Source organism: Neovison vison, chromosome 3, assembly GCF_020171115.1.
Source record: "Neovison vison isolate M4711 chromosome 3, ASM_NN_V1, whole genome shotgun sequence".
NCBI lineage: Eukaryota > Metazoa > Chordata > Mammalia > Carnivora > Mustelidae > Neogale > Neogale vison.
The window spans coordinates 160,906,434-160,925,821 of NC_058093.1; the positions used below are offsets into that span (position 1 = coordinate 160,906,434).

Sequence of the window (19,388 nt, forward strand, 5' to 3'; positions counted from 1 at the left end):
CTAACTGTGAGAGTCATTGGTAAGCAGTACCAGGAGCCTCTTGTTCCTTTCAAATAAGACAAACAATAGCCCTGTAGGACAGACATTTCTTGTTTCTGGGTACAACTTGATTCCAAAGCCCTAATCAGTCTTCTGCTAATTCAAAACAGCAGGCTTCTGGGCTCAGCCTCCCTCTATCAGATTGTCCACTCGAACTCACAAAACGTTCCTGCCACAATGAAAGGACCACAGAGGAGGCTCCCTCCAAATCTGCTGTTTAACTTCAGTAGGAGTTCAAAAACCTTGGTGTAGAAGGATCTGAACTTTGTCTACAGTTAAAACCAGTATCTGGGAGAAACAAACAAACAAAACGACCAAAAAACCCCAGCCTGTCAGTGGTTCGCTTTGAAAGGAGAACTGATGAAAAGGCAGGATGGGGGTCGAGTCCGATCTTCAGATTTTTATAGACTTGTTTTTTTTAATGAAAAAGCAACCTATGGTAGGATTCGGGATAAAACCTACTGTAACATCTGCCAGGATTAGAAGCTGTTTTGTAGCATTCCACCATGTAACTTCCCTAAAACCTACTAGAGCACCCTATCTTCTCTGTCAGAGAACCCTTATCTCTAGATCTTATGAAACGCTTACCACAATCTGCCAGCTGCTCAACCTCTATGCCAAGTGTGAAGTGTAGGTTCTCCCAGAGATATTGGTAGCAGATATTCAATACTTTAGCCCAAAGGGATCAAGCTCCAACAGCGGACTTCCAGAACTTATTCGCAGAGAGAGAAGCATTTCTTCCCCTCCCCCAACCCCCCAGTGCATTTTCCACAGTGAAGACTACAATTATGGGGCTCTCCCAAACTGTGGACCAGTGACCCAGACAGTCCTACCTGACGACCCACTTTCTCAGCACGGACGAAAATTTTCACCTGTATTTTTGTTTCATCTACAGAGCCGCGGTGTCAGAAAAAGGATAAAACAACTCTAAAAATGGAAGCTTACGTGCCAAGCGCCACGCTCGAACCCGGGGACGTGAGGAGCCACAGGAGTCCATCCCCATCTCCAACCAATTTATGAGCTGGGGAGGCCCACGTGTGGGGAATTAAAGGCAAACCGCAGTGAGTCACCTGACCTATCCTGGACGCGTGGGCGGGCCTGTGGGAGGTGGGGGAGGTCACGGTTAGGAGGTTCGGAGAGGTTTTCCAGAACAACAATCTTCCTCAAATGTTAATCCATGACACCTGAGAATCTTACAGCAGTAGGGATTCTGATTGAGAACGTCTGGGACGGAGACGGAGCTTCGGCATTTATATGAAGCTCCCACGTGATGCAGAAGCCACTGGTCGGAGCGCGCTCCCAGCGGCAAGGACCTGGAGGAAGTCCCACCTGAGCTAAGACAAAGGCTGAGCCTGACTTCACTACGGAAGGAAAGACAGAAAGAGGTCCCCGCCAGAAAAACGTGCGAAGACACCGAACCTAGAAACATTAGGCTGGCTGTGGGAAATAAAATCCAACATGCTATGGAAAATGTTCATGTGAAATATTGTTGAGTGTGAATACAGGCAATAAGAGCTTTACACAAAAAAGGAAATTCTTTTTTTTTTTTTAATGCACAGAGGTGGAAAGATTAGAAGTGCCTCCCCTCTTTCCTCTCCCCCATTTTCAAACTCTCACTAATGTGTCTTATGTTGTATTTATTTATTTATTAAATTTAGCTTTATTAAATTTAATAAATTTATTTATTAAATAAATATAAATAAATTTATTAAATTTAGCTTTAGCTTTATTAAGATTTAACCTTGGAGCGCCTGGGTGGCTCAGTGGTTAAGCCTCTGCCTTCAGCTCAGGTCATGATCTCAGGGTCCAGGGATCGGGCTCTCTGCTCTGCGGGGAGCCTGCTTCCCACCACCCCTCTCTCTGCCTGCCTCTCTACCTGCTTGTGATCTCTGTCAAATAAATAAATAAAATCTTAAAAAAAAAATGGAACTCTTAAAATTCCTGATGCATAAATGGAACTCTTAAAATTAAGATCACCTTGCTTCCAAATTAGATGTGTTGCAGGAAAATACATAGATCATATTTGTTCTATTGTCAGCCGTATGTGAAAACCATTAAACAAAACTTACGACTGTGTCACTACATAATACAGTTCTCATAAAGACTCACACGTTATCTGAGTCTTAACAAGAATCTTGTGAGACGATGCCAGACTCCACCGTCTCTACTGGGCAGAGGAGAAAACTTAATCTGAGGGATGTTGATTAAGGATGTAAAGTAACATCTCCAAAAAGTCACCGCGTCAGCAGCAGAACTAGTTTTAAGCATCAGACTTTTCTGAGGTTTTTGTGCCAGTTCCAGATTTTTTTCTGCGATACAACAGTGTAACTTTTTTTTTTTTCTTTTTAAGATTTATGTATTTAGGGATGCCTGGGTGACTCAGTCAGTTAGGTGCCTGCCTTTGGCTCAGGTCATGATCCCAGGGTCTTGGGATCAAGTCCCATGTTGGGAATCCCTGCTCAGTGGGGGGTCTGCTTCTCTCTCTCCCTCTGCCGCTCCCCCTGCTCATGCATGCGCTCTCTCTGACAAATAAGTAAATAAAATCTTAAAAAAAAAAAAAAAAGATTTATGTATTTATCTCAGGGGAGGAGACAGTCTTAAGCAGACAGTGTGCTGGAGTGAGGAGCCTGACTCGGGGCTCTGTCCTACAACCCTGAGCTGAGCTTAGACCCCAGATCATGACCTGAGCTGAAACCAAGAGTTGATTTGCTTAACCGAGTGTCACCCAGGTGCCCCACAACACTGTAACTTCTAAAAAAATCAGGTGGGCAGGGATAAGGAAGTGAGGATTTCAAACTTAAAAAGGAATTAAAATCTATGGAAAGTTTTTTTTTTTTTTTAAGATTTTATTTATTTATTTGAGAGAGAGACAGTGAGAGAGAGCATGAGAGGGGAGAAAGTCAGAGGGAGAAGCAGACTCTCCAAGGAGCAGGGAGCCCGATGTGGGACTCGATCCCAGGACCCTGGGATCTTGACCTGAGCTGAAGGCAGTCGCTTAACCAACTGAGCCACCCAGGTGCCCCTATGGAAAGTTTTCTATGACTTTTTAAAGCTCAGAATTTCACAAGAGCAGTTGGGAATTTGCCATAGGTTCAAACTACATGCCCTCTGTTCTGTTTTAAAGGAGCCTGGATAAACAGATACATGTGTGGTGTTGGCACATAAATATCTTATGAAACTTATAATACATGCAATGAAGAAACACAAGAGATTTGCTGTATTCTGGAGGCCAGGAAGTGTGTGCCATTAAGTGTGTCCTTAATGAAGGACAAACCGCAATGTTCTTTATAATAGGCTGTCCAGTTAGTCCTTATCAGAGCCTTTTTCAAATTCACATGTCTTCTTTTGTTAAATATGTTCATTATAAAACAATAGTAGAAATGGTCGTTTAGTATCTTCATAAGAAGAAAATAGAAATAGTTGCATATTAAAGATATTTGATTAAAAGAAATGATTTCTTCTTAGGTGTTAACAAGAGTTTTGTTAAGGATTATTTCAACCCGGTATTAAACCAAAAGGTCAATTTATGTGTGAACAAGTGAATCCTCTGCTTCAGGGTTTCTCAAACTTGCGTGTGCACAGGAATCTCCTCCAGGTGTTGTTAAAGTGAGGACTGAATGAGAAAGTCTGGGGTGGAGCCTGAATTCTGCATTTTAAGATGCTCCTAAACGAGGTGAACTGTGGTTCTGGGCCATCACATGAATAGACTTGGGAGGATTCATTGGAATTCCCTGCGAATGAACTTCCTCGGAATTACTCAAGATCAGGGGACTTTGATTAGCAATGTTGTGTGGACATGGTTGATGCTTTCTCAAGTACTCCACTAGCTAATAATTTACCTATCAATGTATCTATTCTATTAGAAAGGTCTGTGAAAGAATAGGAAGTGCTGTGAAGTGCGTAAACCTGGCGATTCACAGATCTGTACCCCTGGGGCTAATAATACACTATATGTTAATAAAAAAAGAAAAACGAAAAAGAAAAAAGAAAGTACCTTACAATATCTTACAAAATAAGATTGCTAATTTTCTAGCTCTGGGTTTAGTTTTCATTTTCCCCTCTTAATTAGGGAAGTTGTACAGACAACTTCAGATAATGCCTTGGTTTTTTCCTTTAGTGGGTGAAGGCAGCTCAGACATTCTACTTCATTATCTTGGACATGGAGCCTCAGATCAGGTATTTTACAGACTGGGAAAGTGAGGCATTTGAGATTTGTTGTGGGATTAAAGGAGGGTTGCACATTTAGCAAAAACAAAAAGAGAAAAGAAAAATAAAACCAAAAAAAGACACACCCAGTTAAGGTTGAATGTTAGATAAAAGATCCATTTTTTTTTTTTAGTATGGGTGTACCCCCATGTAATACATATATGTAATATATGCTTATATTTTTAAAAAAAATGTTGATTTAAAATTCAGATTTAATTGGGCATCCTGTATTTCACCTCCCAACCCGAGGTAAATGCACACCCCTCCAGAGTCTAACCAACACTTAAATGGCTGAGAGGACAGATGCTGGCAGGTGGCTTAAACACTCCAACTGCACAGAGAACGGCTTTCTGGAATTGCCAATAACATATACAGCACGCGGTTATTCCTGTTGTTGATATGTGGAAACTCCTTTTAGAAGATTTGTGTCCAGAAGACCACAGTTAAAAAAAAAAAAAAAAATTATGGTTGAAGGTAAGCTGGAAGTGAAACTAACAAAAATCTGTCAACGGTTTGCGGAAAGGACTAGGGGAAGCAAAGCAGAAAGGTCTCCCATCTAGCTCCCTCTCTTTCTTCTCCTCTTTCCAAGACAGGAGAAGATCAGTGCGAAAATGGAGATAGTGGTTTCCTGGGTTGAATCAAGAAAGGTGCTTCTTAGTAGATCCAATTCTGACAAGCTGATCGGATTGAAGATCATCTTTGAAAGCACGGAAGGTGGGGCTCCTGGGTGGCTCAGTGGGTTAAGCCTCTGCCTTCAGCTCAGGTCATGATCTCAGGGTCCTGGGATTGAGTCCTGCATCTGGCTCTCTGCTCAGCAGGGAGCCTACTTCCTCCTCTCTCTCTCTACCCGTCTCTCTGCCTACCTGTGATCTGTCAAGTAAATAAATAAAATTAAAAAAAAAAAAAGAAAGCAGGAAGAAAAGTGTAAGTGACAGTTGCAGGCACACCCTTAACTCTTGCTTATCAGTTGTTGAAAACCGCCTCTGCTTAAAGAGGGTAACCTGGCGCTCTGGTTTTACTTTGGTATGACGTCGAATAAAAAGTTTCAGATACTTTAGCAAAACTAAAAAAAAAAAAAACTGCCTCATTTTCCACCTGCCTTTTTTGGCTTATTTTCTTTTCTCTTACTAACTCCAAATAATAAGAGTTATTCTTGCCATGTTGTTTATAATTAATTCTAACTTAATACCAAGGTTTACGTGTCAGCAAAATGCTTGAGTGTTCTGCCCCTGTTTAAGCAATTAAAAATTATGAATTTCTTCCTCTGGTTAAAAATATAGTAAAATCCAATTAGTTTCAGAACATTCTTAATTTTGGAACTACTGTTTTTAAGAAAATTGGATAGCCACATGCAGAAAAATGAAACTGGACCATTTCCTTATACCACACGCGAAAATAGACTCAAAATGGATAAAGGACCTCAAGTTTTTATTTTAATTGCAGTTGGTTATGGGGCGCCTGGGTGGCTCAGTCAGTTGAACATCTGACTCTTGATTTCTGCTCAGGTCATGACCTCAAGGTCAGGACATTGGACCCCATGCGGGGCTCACCCCTGGGCATGGAACCTGCTTAGGATTCTCTGTCTCCCTCTCCTCCTGCCCCTTTTCCACCCCAAGCCCTCCCTCACATGCTTGCTCTGTCTCCCTCTAAATAAATAAGTTAATTAATTAACATTCCAGTTAGTTAACATATAGCATTGTAATAGTTTCAGGCATACAATATAGTGACTGAACACTTCCATACATCACCCGTGCTCATCGCAACAAGTGCTCACCTTAATCCCCACCACATATTTAATCCATTCCTCTATCCACCTGCCCTCTAGTAACCTTCAGATGATTCTCTATAATTAAGAGCCTGTTTCTTGGTTTGTCCCTCTCTCTCTCTTATTTTTTTTCCCCTTTGCTTGTTCTGTTTCTTAAATTCCACATATGAGTGAAGTCATACGGTATTTGTCTTTCTCTGACTTATTTCACTTAGCATAATACTCTCTAGTTCCATCCACATCATTGCAAATGACAAGATTTCATTCTTTTTCACAACTAACTAGTATTTCTGTGTGTGTGCGTGCGTGTGTGTGTGTGTTTGTGTGTGTGTACCACATCTTCTTTATCCATTCATCAGTCAAAGGACACTCTTGATTATTGTAAATATTGCTGCTATAAACATAGGGGTGCACATATCCCTTTGAATTAGTGTTCCTATGCTCTTGAGGTAAATACTCAGTAGTGTGGGGGCACCTGGGTGGCTCAGTGGGTTAAGCCTCTGCTTTTGGCTCAGGTCATGGTCTCAGGGTCCTGGGATCAAGCCCTGCATTAGCTCTCTGCTCAGCAGGGAGCCTCCTTCCCCTCTCTCTGCCTGCCTTTCTGCCTACCTGTGATCTCTGTCTGTCAAATAAATAAAATCTTTAAAAAAAAAAAATACTCAATAGTGTGACTGCTGGATCATAAAGCAGTTCTATTTTTAACTTTTGAGGACCCTCCATACTGTTTAATTTTGGAACTACTTTGAAGAGAGCTACACATTATATATATACATATATGTGCACAAGCTATATTAAATAAAATGTAGTTAATAAAATATGAAATCTAAATTATGATAAAGGAGGAAAGTTCCTTTTCACTTGAACTGGTTATACAATCTGTCTTCAGCTGTCTCCCTTCATCCTCCTTCCCCAGTTAACTCCTTTGGGAGCAAGAGGAGCTTAAGTCACTTTGGGAGTTAGAAATCTACATGCCATTGCTATCAACGGTCCTAGGATGGGGTTAATACACTTTTCATTTTTTGTTTTGTTTTGTTTTGTTTTTAGAAACTATTTAGCTGATCTCAGGAACCTCAAACTTTACATTGTTTATAATGCATTGGTTGATCTAGTGAAAAAGGGGCCCCAGCTACCATTTTTGGCTTCTAAATTATAGCTATACTGATTTTGGAAGGGATGAAGAGGACCAGTTATATATAACCCTTAAAATTGCTCTGTTAATCTAAGAAACTCATTTGCAGTCAGTGGCATTAACAAGTCATCAAAAAGAGGAAGTTTCTCTTAACTGAAGGAAATCTTATGAGGCAACTCTTAAAATAAGAAAGTAAGACAAGTTCCTATCTATGTAGTTATTGTTCTTTCAAATATTCTTTCTAGAATCTTTTTTTTTCTTAGATTTTATTTATTTATTTGACAGAGAGAGATCACAAGTAGGCAGAGAGAGAAGAGGAAGCAGGCTCCCTGCTGAGCAGAGAGCCCGATGTGGGACTCGATCCCAGGACCCTGAGATCATGACCTGAGCCGATCCCAGGACCCTGAGATCATGAACTGAGCCGAAGGCAGCGGCTTAACCCACTGAGCCACCCAGGCGCCCCTCTTTCTAGAATCTTAATAGTAATCTGTCCAGCCTCGGGCAGAAGGCAAATAATTTGAATTTCTGGATCATAATCTGATCTGTTTTTTTTTTAATTTTTTTTATTTTTTAAAGATTTTATTTATTTATTTGACAGAGAGAGATTACAAGTAGACAGAGAGGCAGGCAGAGAGAGAGAGAGGAGGAAGCAGGCTCCCTGCAGAGCAGAGAGCCCGATGCGGGACTCGATCCCAGGACCCTGAGATCATGACCTGAGCCGAAGGCAGCGGCTTAACCCACTGAGCCACCCAGGCGCCCTTTTTTTATCTGTTTTTGAATTTGGAAATTTTAGACGAAATTGACCATGGCGTATTGCCAGCCCCTAGTGATGTAAGTGACTATATGAAAATATGCTTATTATTTAATGAGCACTCTCTTTGTAAGTAGCAACGGATCTTAAATGCATACTGTAGAAGAGTAGTGCTATTTTCAAAACAGCAAGTTTTCACATCATGTTTCAAGTGTATAAAGGGACAGTCAATGAAAGTCTCAAAGCTGGGGCACCTGGTTGATTAAGCAGCTGCCTTTGGCTCAGGTCATGGTCCCAGGGTTGTAGAATGGAGCCCCCTCCCTTGGGCTCCCTGCTCAGCAGGGAGTCTGCTTCTCCATCTCCCTCTGATGACCCTTCTGCCTGCTTATGCTCTCACCCTGCCTCTCTCAAATAAATAATCTTCAAAAAAAATCTCGAATCTGAAAAAAAATCTTCAAATTATGTCTTCATATACTAAATCAAATAAGAAAAAAATAACTCACACAGGTTAGGAAGGAGAAAAAGGAAGTTCCTACTGCTAAAAAGTTAAGGCAAGTCTCACTCTGGGCTTGCTAGCAAGGCTGTGTTTTCCCATTTTCTGGAGCACTGGAAACAGTGACATAGCTCGAAGGAAGTAAGCATGGCTCTGTTTGGGCCTGCTAAGGTTCAGAAGTTCTGCAGTTTATTGTATCACAAAAAATTCATGTATTATATAGAAATTATATATAATATATTACTTTTGCAAAGTACATACACACCAAAGGGAAATATGAAACTAAACTATCTTGAGTGATTAGTTTACCTATGTTTGGAAACAAATTGTTTTCCCTTTTCTAAAGGGAAAAAAAAACCTGAAAAAAAGATGAGGGCTTTAAGTGAGCAAATTTTCACTTTGCTGCAGAGAATGCTTTGTGGATGGAATGTGAGGTGAGGGAGAACCCAAAGCAGAGACTGCAGGACTATTTAGTAAGGATGCTGTATAGGATATTTATGTTTCGTCGGATAGTGTGAGGAACCTGTAAAGGCCCTTAAAACCAGAGAGTTTATGCTTCTATGCATTGGGCAAAGATTCGGAAACTTCCTACTTTGGTTATGTGGATAAGAACCTGGGTGGCTCAGTGGGTTAAACCTCTGCCTTCAGCTCAGGTCATGATCTCAGGGTCGTGGGATTGAGTCCCGAATCGGGTTCTCTGCTTGGCAGGGAACCTGCTTCTTCCTCTCTCTCTCTCTGCCTACCTCTCTGCCTACTTGTGATCTCTCTCTGCCAAATAAATAAATAAATTCTTAAAAAAAAAAAAAAAAAGAAAGAAACTAATGATGGCTTGGATTTTTGGGCGTTGGCCTAGTCTTAAGGTTGATTTCTCTGTGAGAACATGTGAGAGCATGATGTAGGTAAATCGTTTCTCCTACTTTGAGGAGGGAGCAGAGAATTAGACCTGAACTTGTTTAGCTAAAGCCTTCAAGCAAGATTATATCCAACACTATTCAAGAAAAAGCTGCATGACATGACAGACACTAGGCAAGGAGTCAGCACCTCAGGTTTCTTGCCACCTTGGAGCATCATTTAATTTTGGGATTTATACTTTTGGGCACATAGGTAGTCTATCTACCCAGTTCTGTTTAGGCCCTGATGGTTAATAAGACCAAAGGGCTGGGGGTGCCTGGGTGGTGCAGTCCTTTAAGCTTCCGTCTCTTGGTTTCAGCTCAGGTCATGATCTCAGGGTCATGAGATCAAGATGGAGTTTCACCTTGAGGTCTGCACTCAGTACAGAGTCTCAGATTCTCTCTCTGCCCCTCCTACTCCTGCTGTCTTTCTCTCTCTCAAATAAATAAATAAATCTTTAAAAAAAAAAAAAAAAAGACCAAAGGGCTGTATAAATTTAAGGTAAAAAAAAAAAAAGACAAAAACAAAACACTGGATGATTCTCATCTGTTCTCAATCACTTGAGAGTTTCTAGGCAAGGGAAGCAAGGGCAAAAATGAACTATTGGGACTTCATCAAGATAAAAAGCTTTTGCACAGCAAAGGAAACAGTCAACAACACCAAAAGACAACTGACAGAATGGGAAAAGTTATTTGCAAATGACATATCAGATAAAGAACTAGTATCCAAAATCTATAAAGAATTTATCAAACTCAACACCCAAAGAACAAATAATCCAATCAAGAAATGGGCAGAGGGGGGTGCCTGGGTGGCTCAGTGGGTTAAACTGCTGCCTTCTGCTCAGGTCATGATCTCAGGGTCCTGGGATCGAGGCCCGCATCCAGCTCTCTGCTCAGCAGGGAGCCTGCTTCCCTCTCTCTCTCTCTGCCTGCCTCTCTGTCTACTTGTGATCTCTCTCTGTCAAATAAATAAATAAAATCTTAAAAAAAAAAAAGAAATGGGCAGAGGACACGAACACACATTTCTGCAAAGACATCAAAATGGCCGACAGACACATGAAAAAGTGTTCAACATCACTCGGCTTCATTGACATAAAAATCAAAACCACAGTCAGATACCACCTCACACCAGTCAGAATGGCTAAAATCAACCAGTTAGGAAACGACAGGTGTTGGTGAGGATGCAGAGAAAGGGCAACCCTCCTACCCTGCTAGTAGGAATGCAAATGCTCAAAAAGTTGAAAATAGAGCTACCCAACGACCCAGGAATCGCACTATTGGGTATTTACCCTAAAGATTCAAATGTAGTGATCCGAAGGGGCACATGAACCCCAATGTAGCAACAATGTCTACAATAGCCAAATGATGGAAAGAGCCTAGATGTCCATCAACAGATGAATGGATAAAGAAGATGTGAGATATATATATATATGCATATATAATGAAATACTATGCAGCCATCAAAAAGAGAAATCTTGCCATTTGCAACAATGTGGATGGTACTAGATGGTTTTATGCTAAGCAAAATAAGTGAGTCAGAGAAAGACAATTATCATATTCCCTCACTGATATGAGTAATTTGAAAAACAAGACAGAGGATCATAGGGGAAGGGAGGGAAAAATGAAGAAAGATGAAACCAGAAAGGGAGACAAACCGTAAGAGACTCTTAATCTTAGGAAACAAACTGAAGGTTGCTGGAGTGGAGGGGTGGATGGGGTGGCTGGGGGATCGACAAGGGGGAGGGCATATGCTATGCTGAGTGCTGTGAATTGTGTAAGACTGATGAATCACAGACCTGTACTCCTGAAACAAATAATACATTATATGTTAATTAAAAAAAAAACTTGAGAGTTTCTAAAATCGAGATGACACACATTCTTTCTACCTCACTCCTCTTGGTCTACTTATAAGTACTAGAGAACTAGATTTATACCATCCTCTCATGAACAGTTCCTGATTAATCTGGATTAGACCCAGTCTTCTTGACTACATTTCAGCCTTCAATAAATTATACCTCTCAAAAAAAGGATGGGAATTTCAGAAGTACATCCCCAGTGCTTCTTCTAAGCTACACAGAAATGAGAATGGGTTCATTGACATCATGTTGGCCTTTGGAAATTCTTATTAACATTTATTTTTGGTAGTGTCTGTCAAAGAACACAACAAACTTCTCATTTTAAAATATGCTGGCTATTTAAATAGACTTGTGCCATTTTTAATGAAGGCCAATGACAATAAAAGCTGTTTAACTATTAATGTGTTATTTGTCCAGTACTCTGAAATAACACTCCTAGCTTCATGAATTCCTTTAGGCATCCACATAGCTGGATATTCCTGTTTTTGTTTTTTTTTCCCCCCATAATGTTTGGCAGAGAGCAAACTTGTGAAGTGAATCTTCATCCCATGAGAGTGTAGTTATGTATAACAATTACTAGTTAAATTGTTTTTAACTAATTATTTCATGCTAAAAACAATGCTAAATTGTTTTATGTAAAACTACAAATAAACAATGAGCTACCCTTTTATGGCACTTAAGAAATGAAAGAGACCTTTGGCTCCTCCATATCCAGAATGTCTGTCTTGGAAAATAACAAAACTGAATGTACTCGGGATGCTTTGCTTACAAATGTTCTCCCCACCTTTTGATAATGCTCAGGGTAAACAAGTAGCATCCACACCATGAAAGGTCTTGTGCTCTGTGCTATGGGAGCTACAGACGCAAAAGCCAGGAGGAGAGAATTCTGAACAGGGTACCCAGGGCAATGAGAAATTCCAGCAAAGTTCTACAGCTGACAACACTGAAGCCTTGAGGTGTGTCAGGTACTGCTGGTTCCCCTTAAAGAAACAGAATGGGAAAGGAAGCAGTCAGGCAGTGATAGAGCAAGTCATGGTGATATAAAGAATAATGAAGAGTTTATAAAGAAATTTTTAAAATTTAATTAAAAAATATAAAAAAATAAGGAAGAGAGGAGAGGTATAAAAATTGAAGTTAATAGTAATAAAAATAAGAAAAATAAGTTTATTTAATAATCCGTGGGCATTTTAAAACAGGGTATCTTTATTAGGGTCACATATGCCTTAGGAAATTTTTTTTTTTTTTAAAACAAGAAATGGTGGGTTAGTTAGTAGCAAACAAAATTTCTTGCAAAATGTTAGGGATAACCATTTCCATTTAAATAGAGTCTTTAATCGACCACTGAGTGTGTCATCAAATAGTATTTGACTTTTCTGTATTCAAAATTTATGTGCTACAATTTCATCCTCTCTATTTCACGTAATTGAAATAACCCACATCAGTCAGTCAGCAGCACTCTCCAGCTGGTTTTTTCTTTTTCTTTTTTTTTTAAATGCCTCCCACCAAGGAAATTGCAAGACGTCTAGTTAGCTCTGTGCTTCCCCTTCTAACAGGAGAAAGCACTAGAATAGGGTGCTGGAAAAGGGATAGGCTTCTACAAGCAAGCGTATCCTGATCAGATATTCAAATATGCTTTCAAAGGAGTGGAGCAGTGCGCGTCAATAAGCTACTGGATGTAATTACTTCCTATTCCCGGGGCTCCGCCTTGGAGTGCAGCCTGCTGACTCACCAGGCTGCTCCTCCCAGTTAGTTTCTGCTGGGTTTCCCCACTGCCTGTGCACGTGAGTCATCATGGGAATGAAAGTTTCTACCCGTCTCCTTAACAACCGTGAAGAAACCGTGTTCGACAGTGAACTTCGATCTTGACAATAAGAACCGGACCTAACGCAAGAGAGGTGAAAGATGATGTGGCAGGTGTCACCGCTGGCCAAGCTGCCACACGACAGTCCCCGCCCTAGGGCGTTTGTCAGCAACACTCCAGTTTCAGCGTCTTTTCCTCCACCCGCCCAAGTAGTTAAACTGGCATCCTGTCTAGCATCGCTTGCAGCTGCTGGCCACTGAACTGTGTGTGTGTGTGTTGCTCTGACTTTGGTGCACAATGAATTACCTGCAGATTAATAAAACAAATAACAAACCGGATGCTTGGCTCTCATCTCCAAACAGTTAGATTCAAATGAGTTGGGATAACATGTGGACATCAGGATTTTCCAAAGTTCCCCAGGTAATTCTAACAGGCAGCAAAGTTTGGGAATCTGTGCACTGGAGAAGCGTCCCTCTCCCCGTGAAAGTGAAGCCTACCAGTTAAGCTTAACTAATGACTAGGTGGTGGCCTCTCAACCTGCCTTGCAGATCTACTGACACATGGCCCCTGATAACTTAGTTTGGCAGCCACAAAGAAAGCTAGCGAAGCAAAGCAAGAGGGCATTTTTAGAAGTGACACTGTCTAGACAAGAACCATTTCCCCTCTTAGCTTACTAAAAACTTAGCTAAATTTAGGGCTCAAGAAAAGCATCTCAAATGTTTCTATTCTTTCTGTTACCTTTTGATCTCTGTTCTGTTTCATTCCACAGAGCCTGGTTCGGCAAAGCTGCAAGCCTCGGGTCCTCTCAGATCAGAAGCAGGTGCTGCGTCAAAGGACAGTCAAGACCGGACTGCACGCTTCACCTCTGCTGGGACCGAACCTCCGCCTCGCAGCGCGGCCCCAGGGTAGATACTATGCTAATCAAGAAAGTTCTTCCGTCTCCTCGCGGGAGGGCGGGTGCAGGTTTGAATACTTAACCCTTGATTTTACGTGACTGCATTATAGTGCGTTTAGTGACCTCCTCTTGCTTAGCGGGTCTGGACTATGTCCCAGGATTTTGGAAGAGAGGACGTGAGCAAGTGATGGAGAAAACCCGCAGGGAGGGGACAGCAGTGTTGGCCGGTGTCGAGGTGAAGGGACGGCTAATGTTCGGAATATTAATTACTCCACGCGCTACTGACCCGGCGAGACTAGCAGAAGGGGACTGGGGGTTAAGACAAAGGCTCCTGATCAAATGGCTGCAGCGCCCCTTCCCCCGAGGTTATAGCTCTGCCTTCTGCGCTGGGCGGCACTTGGCACGGGACTTGCAAAGTGACTCAGGGGTGACCAAATTCACCAGCCCTTTCGTGATTTGAAAGTCTGCATGACGGAGCGCTCCAGATTCAGAGGGGGAAGGTCTTTCTGTGCCCACCCCTCCCTCCACCCCTTTGTGGGATTTCTGGGCTTTGGCGCAGCCCTTCTAAGGGTGGACTGAAGACTTTCCTACGGAAGCAGAGTGGGGAGTCGCTGAGTAGCCCTCGCCCTGCGCCCTCTGCAGAAGAACCTCCTCGGCAGAATCGCAACCGGCTCTCTTTTCCCCAGACCCAGCTCCCAAGTCTTGGGCATCAGGAGCACCAGCGGGAGCTGGAGTCGGAATGGGGGGCAGTAGGGCTCGTCTCCGCGGGAGCGCAAGCACCTAGGCGGCGGCAGGGCCGGGGGTCCAGGGTTTGATACCCTGCCCGCCAGCGCGCTGCACTTCCTGGTCCGCCTGAAGCGCGCGGCCCCTGCCGGCGCCCTCAGCTCTCAGTCCCAGCGCCCCAACTCCGGCGCCTCCACGTCTGCGCGCGTCGGGCGCGCACCCCCAAGCCCCTCTGCGCCAGCGCCAAGTGTCCGGGTCCTGGAGAGCCCCGGCCCTCACCCCCGAGCTAGTCCACTTTGCTTCTGCCAGCGTGGCAGTCCGACTCCCTCCCCTCTCCTCCAGGGCACAGTGCGCGGCGCTGGGGCAACAGAGAGCTGCAGCCCGCGGGAACGCGGCGGGTTCACACCCCCGAGCCGCGGCGCCCACCCCTGCACAACTTCTTGCCGGGCATGGTCCCGGCCGTTCCGACCCGCACACTGCAGCCCCCAGTCCCGCACACTGCAGCCCCCAGTCCGCGGGAGGAGGCGCGGCCAGTGCTCGGCCAGGGAGGGACTGCGCCAGGGCAGGAGGTGTCGGGGTGCGCCAGGGCGGTACCGCTTTAAATGCACTTGACTCACCTGCTCCTGGGCTGTTGCCTCCTTCCTCTACTGACAGCTGGGGGCTTTGTTTTCTCCACCCACCCGGCCGGCTGCGCTCCGCCCCCACTGCCACACGTGACTCGCCGTCTGCCACCGCCGAGGCTCCGCTAGTCCACCCGGGAGAGCCGGGGCCAGAGCCACCCTTTCCCCAGGGAGCGGAGGGCAGGTGGAGACCCCAGCTAAGGACACGTCCGCGCTGGTCCGAGGTGAACTGTCGGCGGCTTGGTCGGAAGGTGGCACACGGGTTAGGGCCCTTGGAAGCCAGAGTGAGTTGGTGACATGGAATAAAGTGCCAGCCAAATGGAGAGGGCTGTTGGCCCCACCCAAGATAGAGGAGGCCCGCTGCGGGAGAAGAGGGGTCTTGAAAAGGCGACGCCATACCCTGAATTAAATACCTGTAACTAGAGTCCTGCTCACCGACCGGCGTGCTTCCGCCTTTTAGACCAAGTGTTCGTATTCATACCTGGGGAACAACTGATAGATAATAAGGGGCAAACTGATTTTGTCATGAACATTATTAATCAAACCAGGCAAGTCTAAACCGAATAATATTATTATATTATTCGGTTATTATAATGCAATCAGAGCAAGTTTTATTGAGGTCTCAAATCTGCTTTTTTGGTGCTGTTGATATTTGGATTCTATTTGGAAAAGGAATTGAGGCTGGAGAAGCGAAGTCCAGATTATTGATGTGGGCGCTGGTCCATTTGGAACAGTACCTATTTTTAATGAAATGAATTGAGAAAATGTTCTGGCTTCAAGACCCAGCTCAGTATCTGCTGCTTTTGGAAGTGTTCCCGACCCTTGCTGATCTCCAGTGTTTGAAACCGAAAGAACCTGTTGTCTGAATCCTTCCTTTTGCCCCTGGAGAAAGCAAACATCTCCTCCCCCCAACCACCCACCCCCCATTCCCACCCAGCTGCAATTCAGGGGAAAGATTACCTCTATCTCCAGGAGCGTCCTTTAAAGTCAAGTCTGCATAGCGAAGTGACTTAGCACAGTGCTTCCCAAACTTTCATGTGCAGAGAGATCACCGGGGGGGCCTTGTTTAAACCAAATTCTGATTGAGCAAGTCTGGAATGGGGACTGATTTTCTTCATTACCTGGCAAACTCCCAGGTAATGTTAGTGCTGCTGGTTTGAGGATCACACTTTGAAGCAGCAAGGCTTAGAAGACCCTCTCTGGCACTGGCCAGCCTATTTTGAGTCTCAATGTCACGTAATAGCTCTGTGACCTTGGGCAAGTTTCTTAACATTTAAGCTCCCCAGGCTGTAACATTGAAATACTACTAACCTCCACCTCATAGGGTTGTCTTGAAGATTAAACGGGAAGACCTATAAAAAGCACCTTAAGTCTGGCACACACACCTAGGGTTCAGAAAATGTTAGCTAATGAACTCTTGGGGTCTTCCTAGCAGGAGCAAAGCTGGCACAGAGCCAAACATTCAGGGGGAACAGGATGTGGAATGGGGGCTGAGGCATCTGGTACTAGAATGACAACTAAACCCCCTTAGTGCTCAGCACCGGCCAGATGTACAGAACAATTCTGTTGAGTAAATGAGAAAACTATAATGTGGAGCGAATCAAACATGTTTAAAAGTTCTGTTTCTTCTGCAAAACTTTAAATCCTGATAAATTAGTTCTGGGACATTGAATTAAAAAATCATTTGCTTTTTATTACAGATAATGTCCAGCTGTCTGTCACATGGGTAATCTATTTTAATATCTGAGGGAGTAAATGGATTGTTAAGGACTGGTACATTTTTTATCCTCATTAAAAACCTTGAAATTTAAATTTAAATGAATTTATTAATGAAGATATGGTATTCTTAGCTCTCAGAATGAATGGGTATTATCATCGTTCTCCTATCTTCCTTCCTTGCTTCTTCTCTCTCTAGCCCTAAATAGGAGTGCTTCCTAAGATTTGTGGGTTTTTTTGTTGTTTTTTTTGTTTTGTTTTGTTTTGCTTTTTGTTTTTCTCACTTTCCTGCCATTTCTTTTGGAAATTTTATTCATGTTTTATGTTCAGCTTTCAAGTGCATGGAGATTACTGCTGAATATATACCCACATTTTTCACCTGTTTCCAAGCCCCATTTCTGCATTACCAATTACTTACTAGGCTTTTCCAACTGAATTTCCCACTCGCCTAGAATTAAACTCCTCCTTCTTCTCATAAAACTGATACATTTTTGGGAATAAATCAAGATGGCAATTTGCACTAGGAAGCCCTCCGTGCTAATTCAGGGACCTGGCAAGGGTGTGGAACACACAGAGTAATCATCCCAGTACCTTCCCATTGATCCCAGCTCTTTCTGTGAGACTTCGCCTTGGACATTGACTGAGGCTGATTCGTGTATAAACACAACTTACTGGCAAAACAGCCTCATAAAAGGCTCTGGGCTGCTGCATACATGGTGATCCATATAAACTGAGTTGGTGAGAAACTGCATCAGTCAGGCTAGGCTAGATTACTTTGCTGTAACAAACACCACCAAAATATCAGTGGCTTACTACAATATAAGTTAATTTCCTACTCATGCCAAATCTCCAGGCAGCTCTCCGGGTGACTCAACATTCTAGTCTGCTTCGTTCCTGTGGCCTCTCCTTCAGCACCATGGCAGGGGAAGAGAGTATGGAAAACTGCACGAAACCTTAAATGTTTTTACCCAGAGGAGAGGTCACTTCTCACATGACACTGGTCAAAGGAAGCCACATGGTCTTCACCTAATTTTAAGGAGATATTTACTCAGAAATCGATGGAGAAGTAGAAACCTTGGAGGGCCGGAGGAAGTCTACCCTAGGGATCCATTTAATATGGAGGGATTGGGGATAAAATTACACTCATAATAGTGTAGTTATCATAGAGGATGAGGGAAGACTACCAATTCAAGAAAGGTACACAGTTGTGTGTGGAGTATTTGGAGAAGCATTATTGTTGTTTTTATTATTATATAGTATAATAATGTAGGGAGACACTTAAAAGTGAAAAATTCTGTGTCTTTGCCCGTCAGGGTCACTTTTTGATTTAGCCAAGGTTGGTCTACTTCAGGCACTGATCATTCAGAGTCTTCTGTGACCCAGGGACCAGGAAATATCTTCCATCTCAATTATACCATGGGTGACACACAGACTGTTAAATAAGTAAGGTTACATCAACATAAGCACATTTGCTAATTTAGCTGACATTGAGGGTCACCCTATGCTTGAGGATTGAATATGTGTGCATGAAGAATGGAATATTTCAGCAGATTCAAACTGTCCCATGTTTCTCTTATGATTGCCTGAATTATGCCTTTGACGTCTTCCAAGTAATGGTGAAATGTAGTCTTGTGGGTAAAAAAATCACTCCATTAAAAAAAAAAATCCATAGGAAAAAATCACTCATAACAGATTGAGAAGAATAAAATCATGGTTTTCAATAAGCTTTGGAGGTTCTTTCTCTAAAGAGCAGAGATTCTGTGGGCTAAGCTGGCTTCCTTCATCTCCCCACACTTCATATGCTTACAAGAAGCAAAGCCTTGATGAATGAATGCTATAAGCTCTAAAATGCTCTAGAGCTATGGATTATTCTAACATGTAGCTGGCACCGAGGAGTGCTTTGGAACTCAACAATTCTATGTTGTTTGCCCAACTCTGTCAGTGACACCCCTTTAAAAACTTTGCCTCGGAGCACCTGGGTGGCTCAGTGGGTTAAGCCTCTGCCTTTGGCTCAGGTCATGATCCCAGGGTCCTGGGATCGAGCCCCGCACCGGGCTCTCTGCTCAGCAGGAAGCCTGCTTCCTCCTCTCTCTCTGCCTGCCTCTCTGCCTACTTGTGATCTGTCAAATAAATAAATAAAATCTTTAAAAAAAAAAACAAAAAAAAAATTTTGCCTCTCATGAGACTGTTCCCAAATAGTCTTACATAACATCTTCCCAAAGCTAATATTCTGAGAGCTTCATTCACACATTTCAAATATTGAAAATATTGAAAATATCAGTTAATATTCTAAACTATTTGTTTGAATCCTTTTCATTTTTATCTGGTTTATCTTTAGCTCTGAGTCCTTGCTGAGCTTTAATGCCTCTCTAAGAAATCATCACCTCAAGAGATAGACTACAGTGAAGCACTTACAAATGTGTCAGTGAGACCATGGAAGACTGAGATGGAGATGTTCATTACGAAGCTATGACAGCATTGATCAAGATGAGTAGTGAAAGTGG

General features: G+C 42.9%; 1 protein-coding gene across 2 annotated transcripts in view; it reads right to left on the bottom strand.

The window, feature by feature from the left end:
• MAPRE2 (microtubule associated protein RP/EB family member 2) overlaps positions 1-15,224 on the bottom strand; it is a 158,918-nt gene extending 143,694 nt beyond the window's left edge. Inside the window, exon 1 of one of the 2 annotated variants that reach the window (XM_044243170.1) lies at positions 15,166-15,224. Coding sequence is in view for 1 of the 2 variants with exons in the window: in XM_044243169.1 (XP_044099104.1) it covers positions 13,669-13,692 (24 nt within the window). In the remaining variant the exon portion in view is untranslated. Of the gene's footprint in view, positions 1-13,668; positions 13,815-15,165 lie in introns of those variants that run through there. The other variant, XM_044243169.1, reaches the window with a different exon arrangement.
• Positions 15,225-19,388: the final 4,164 nt, after the last annotated feature.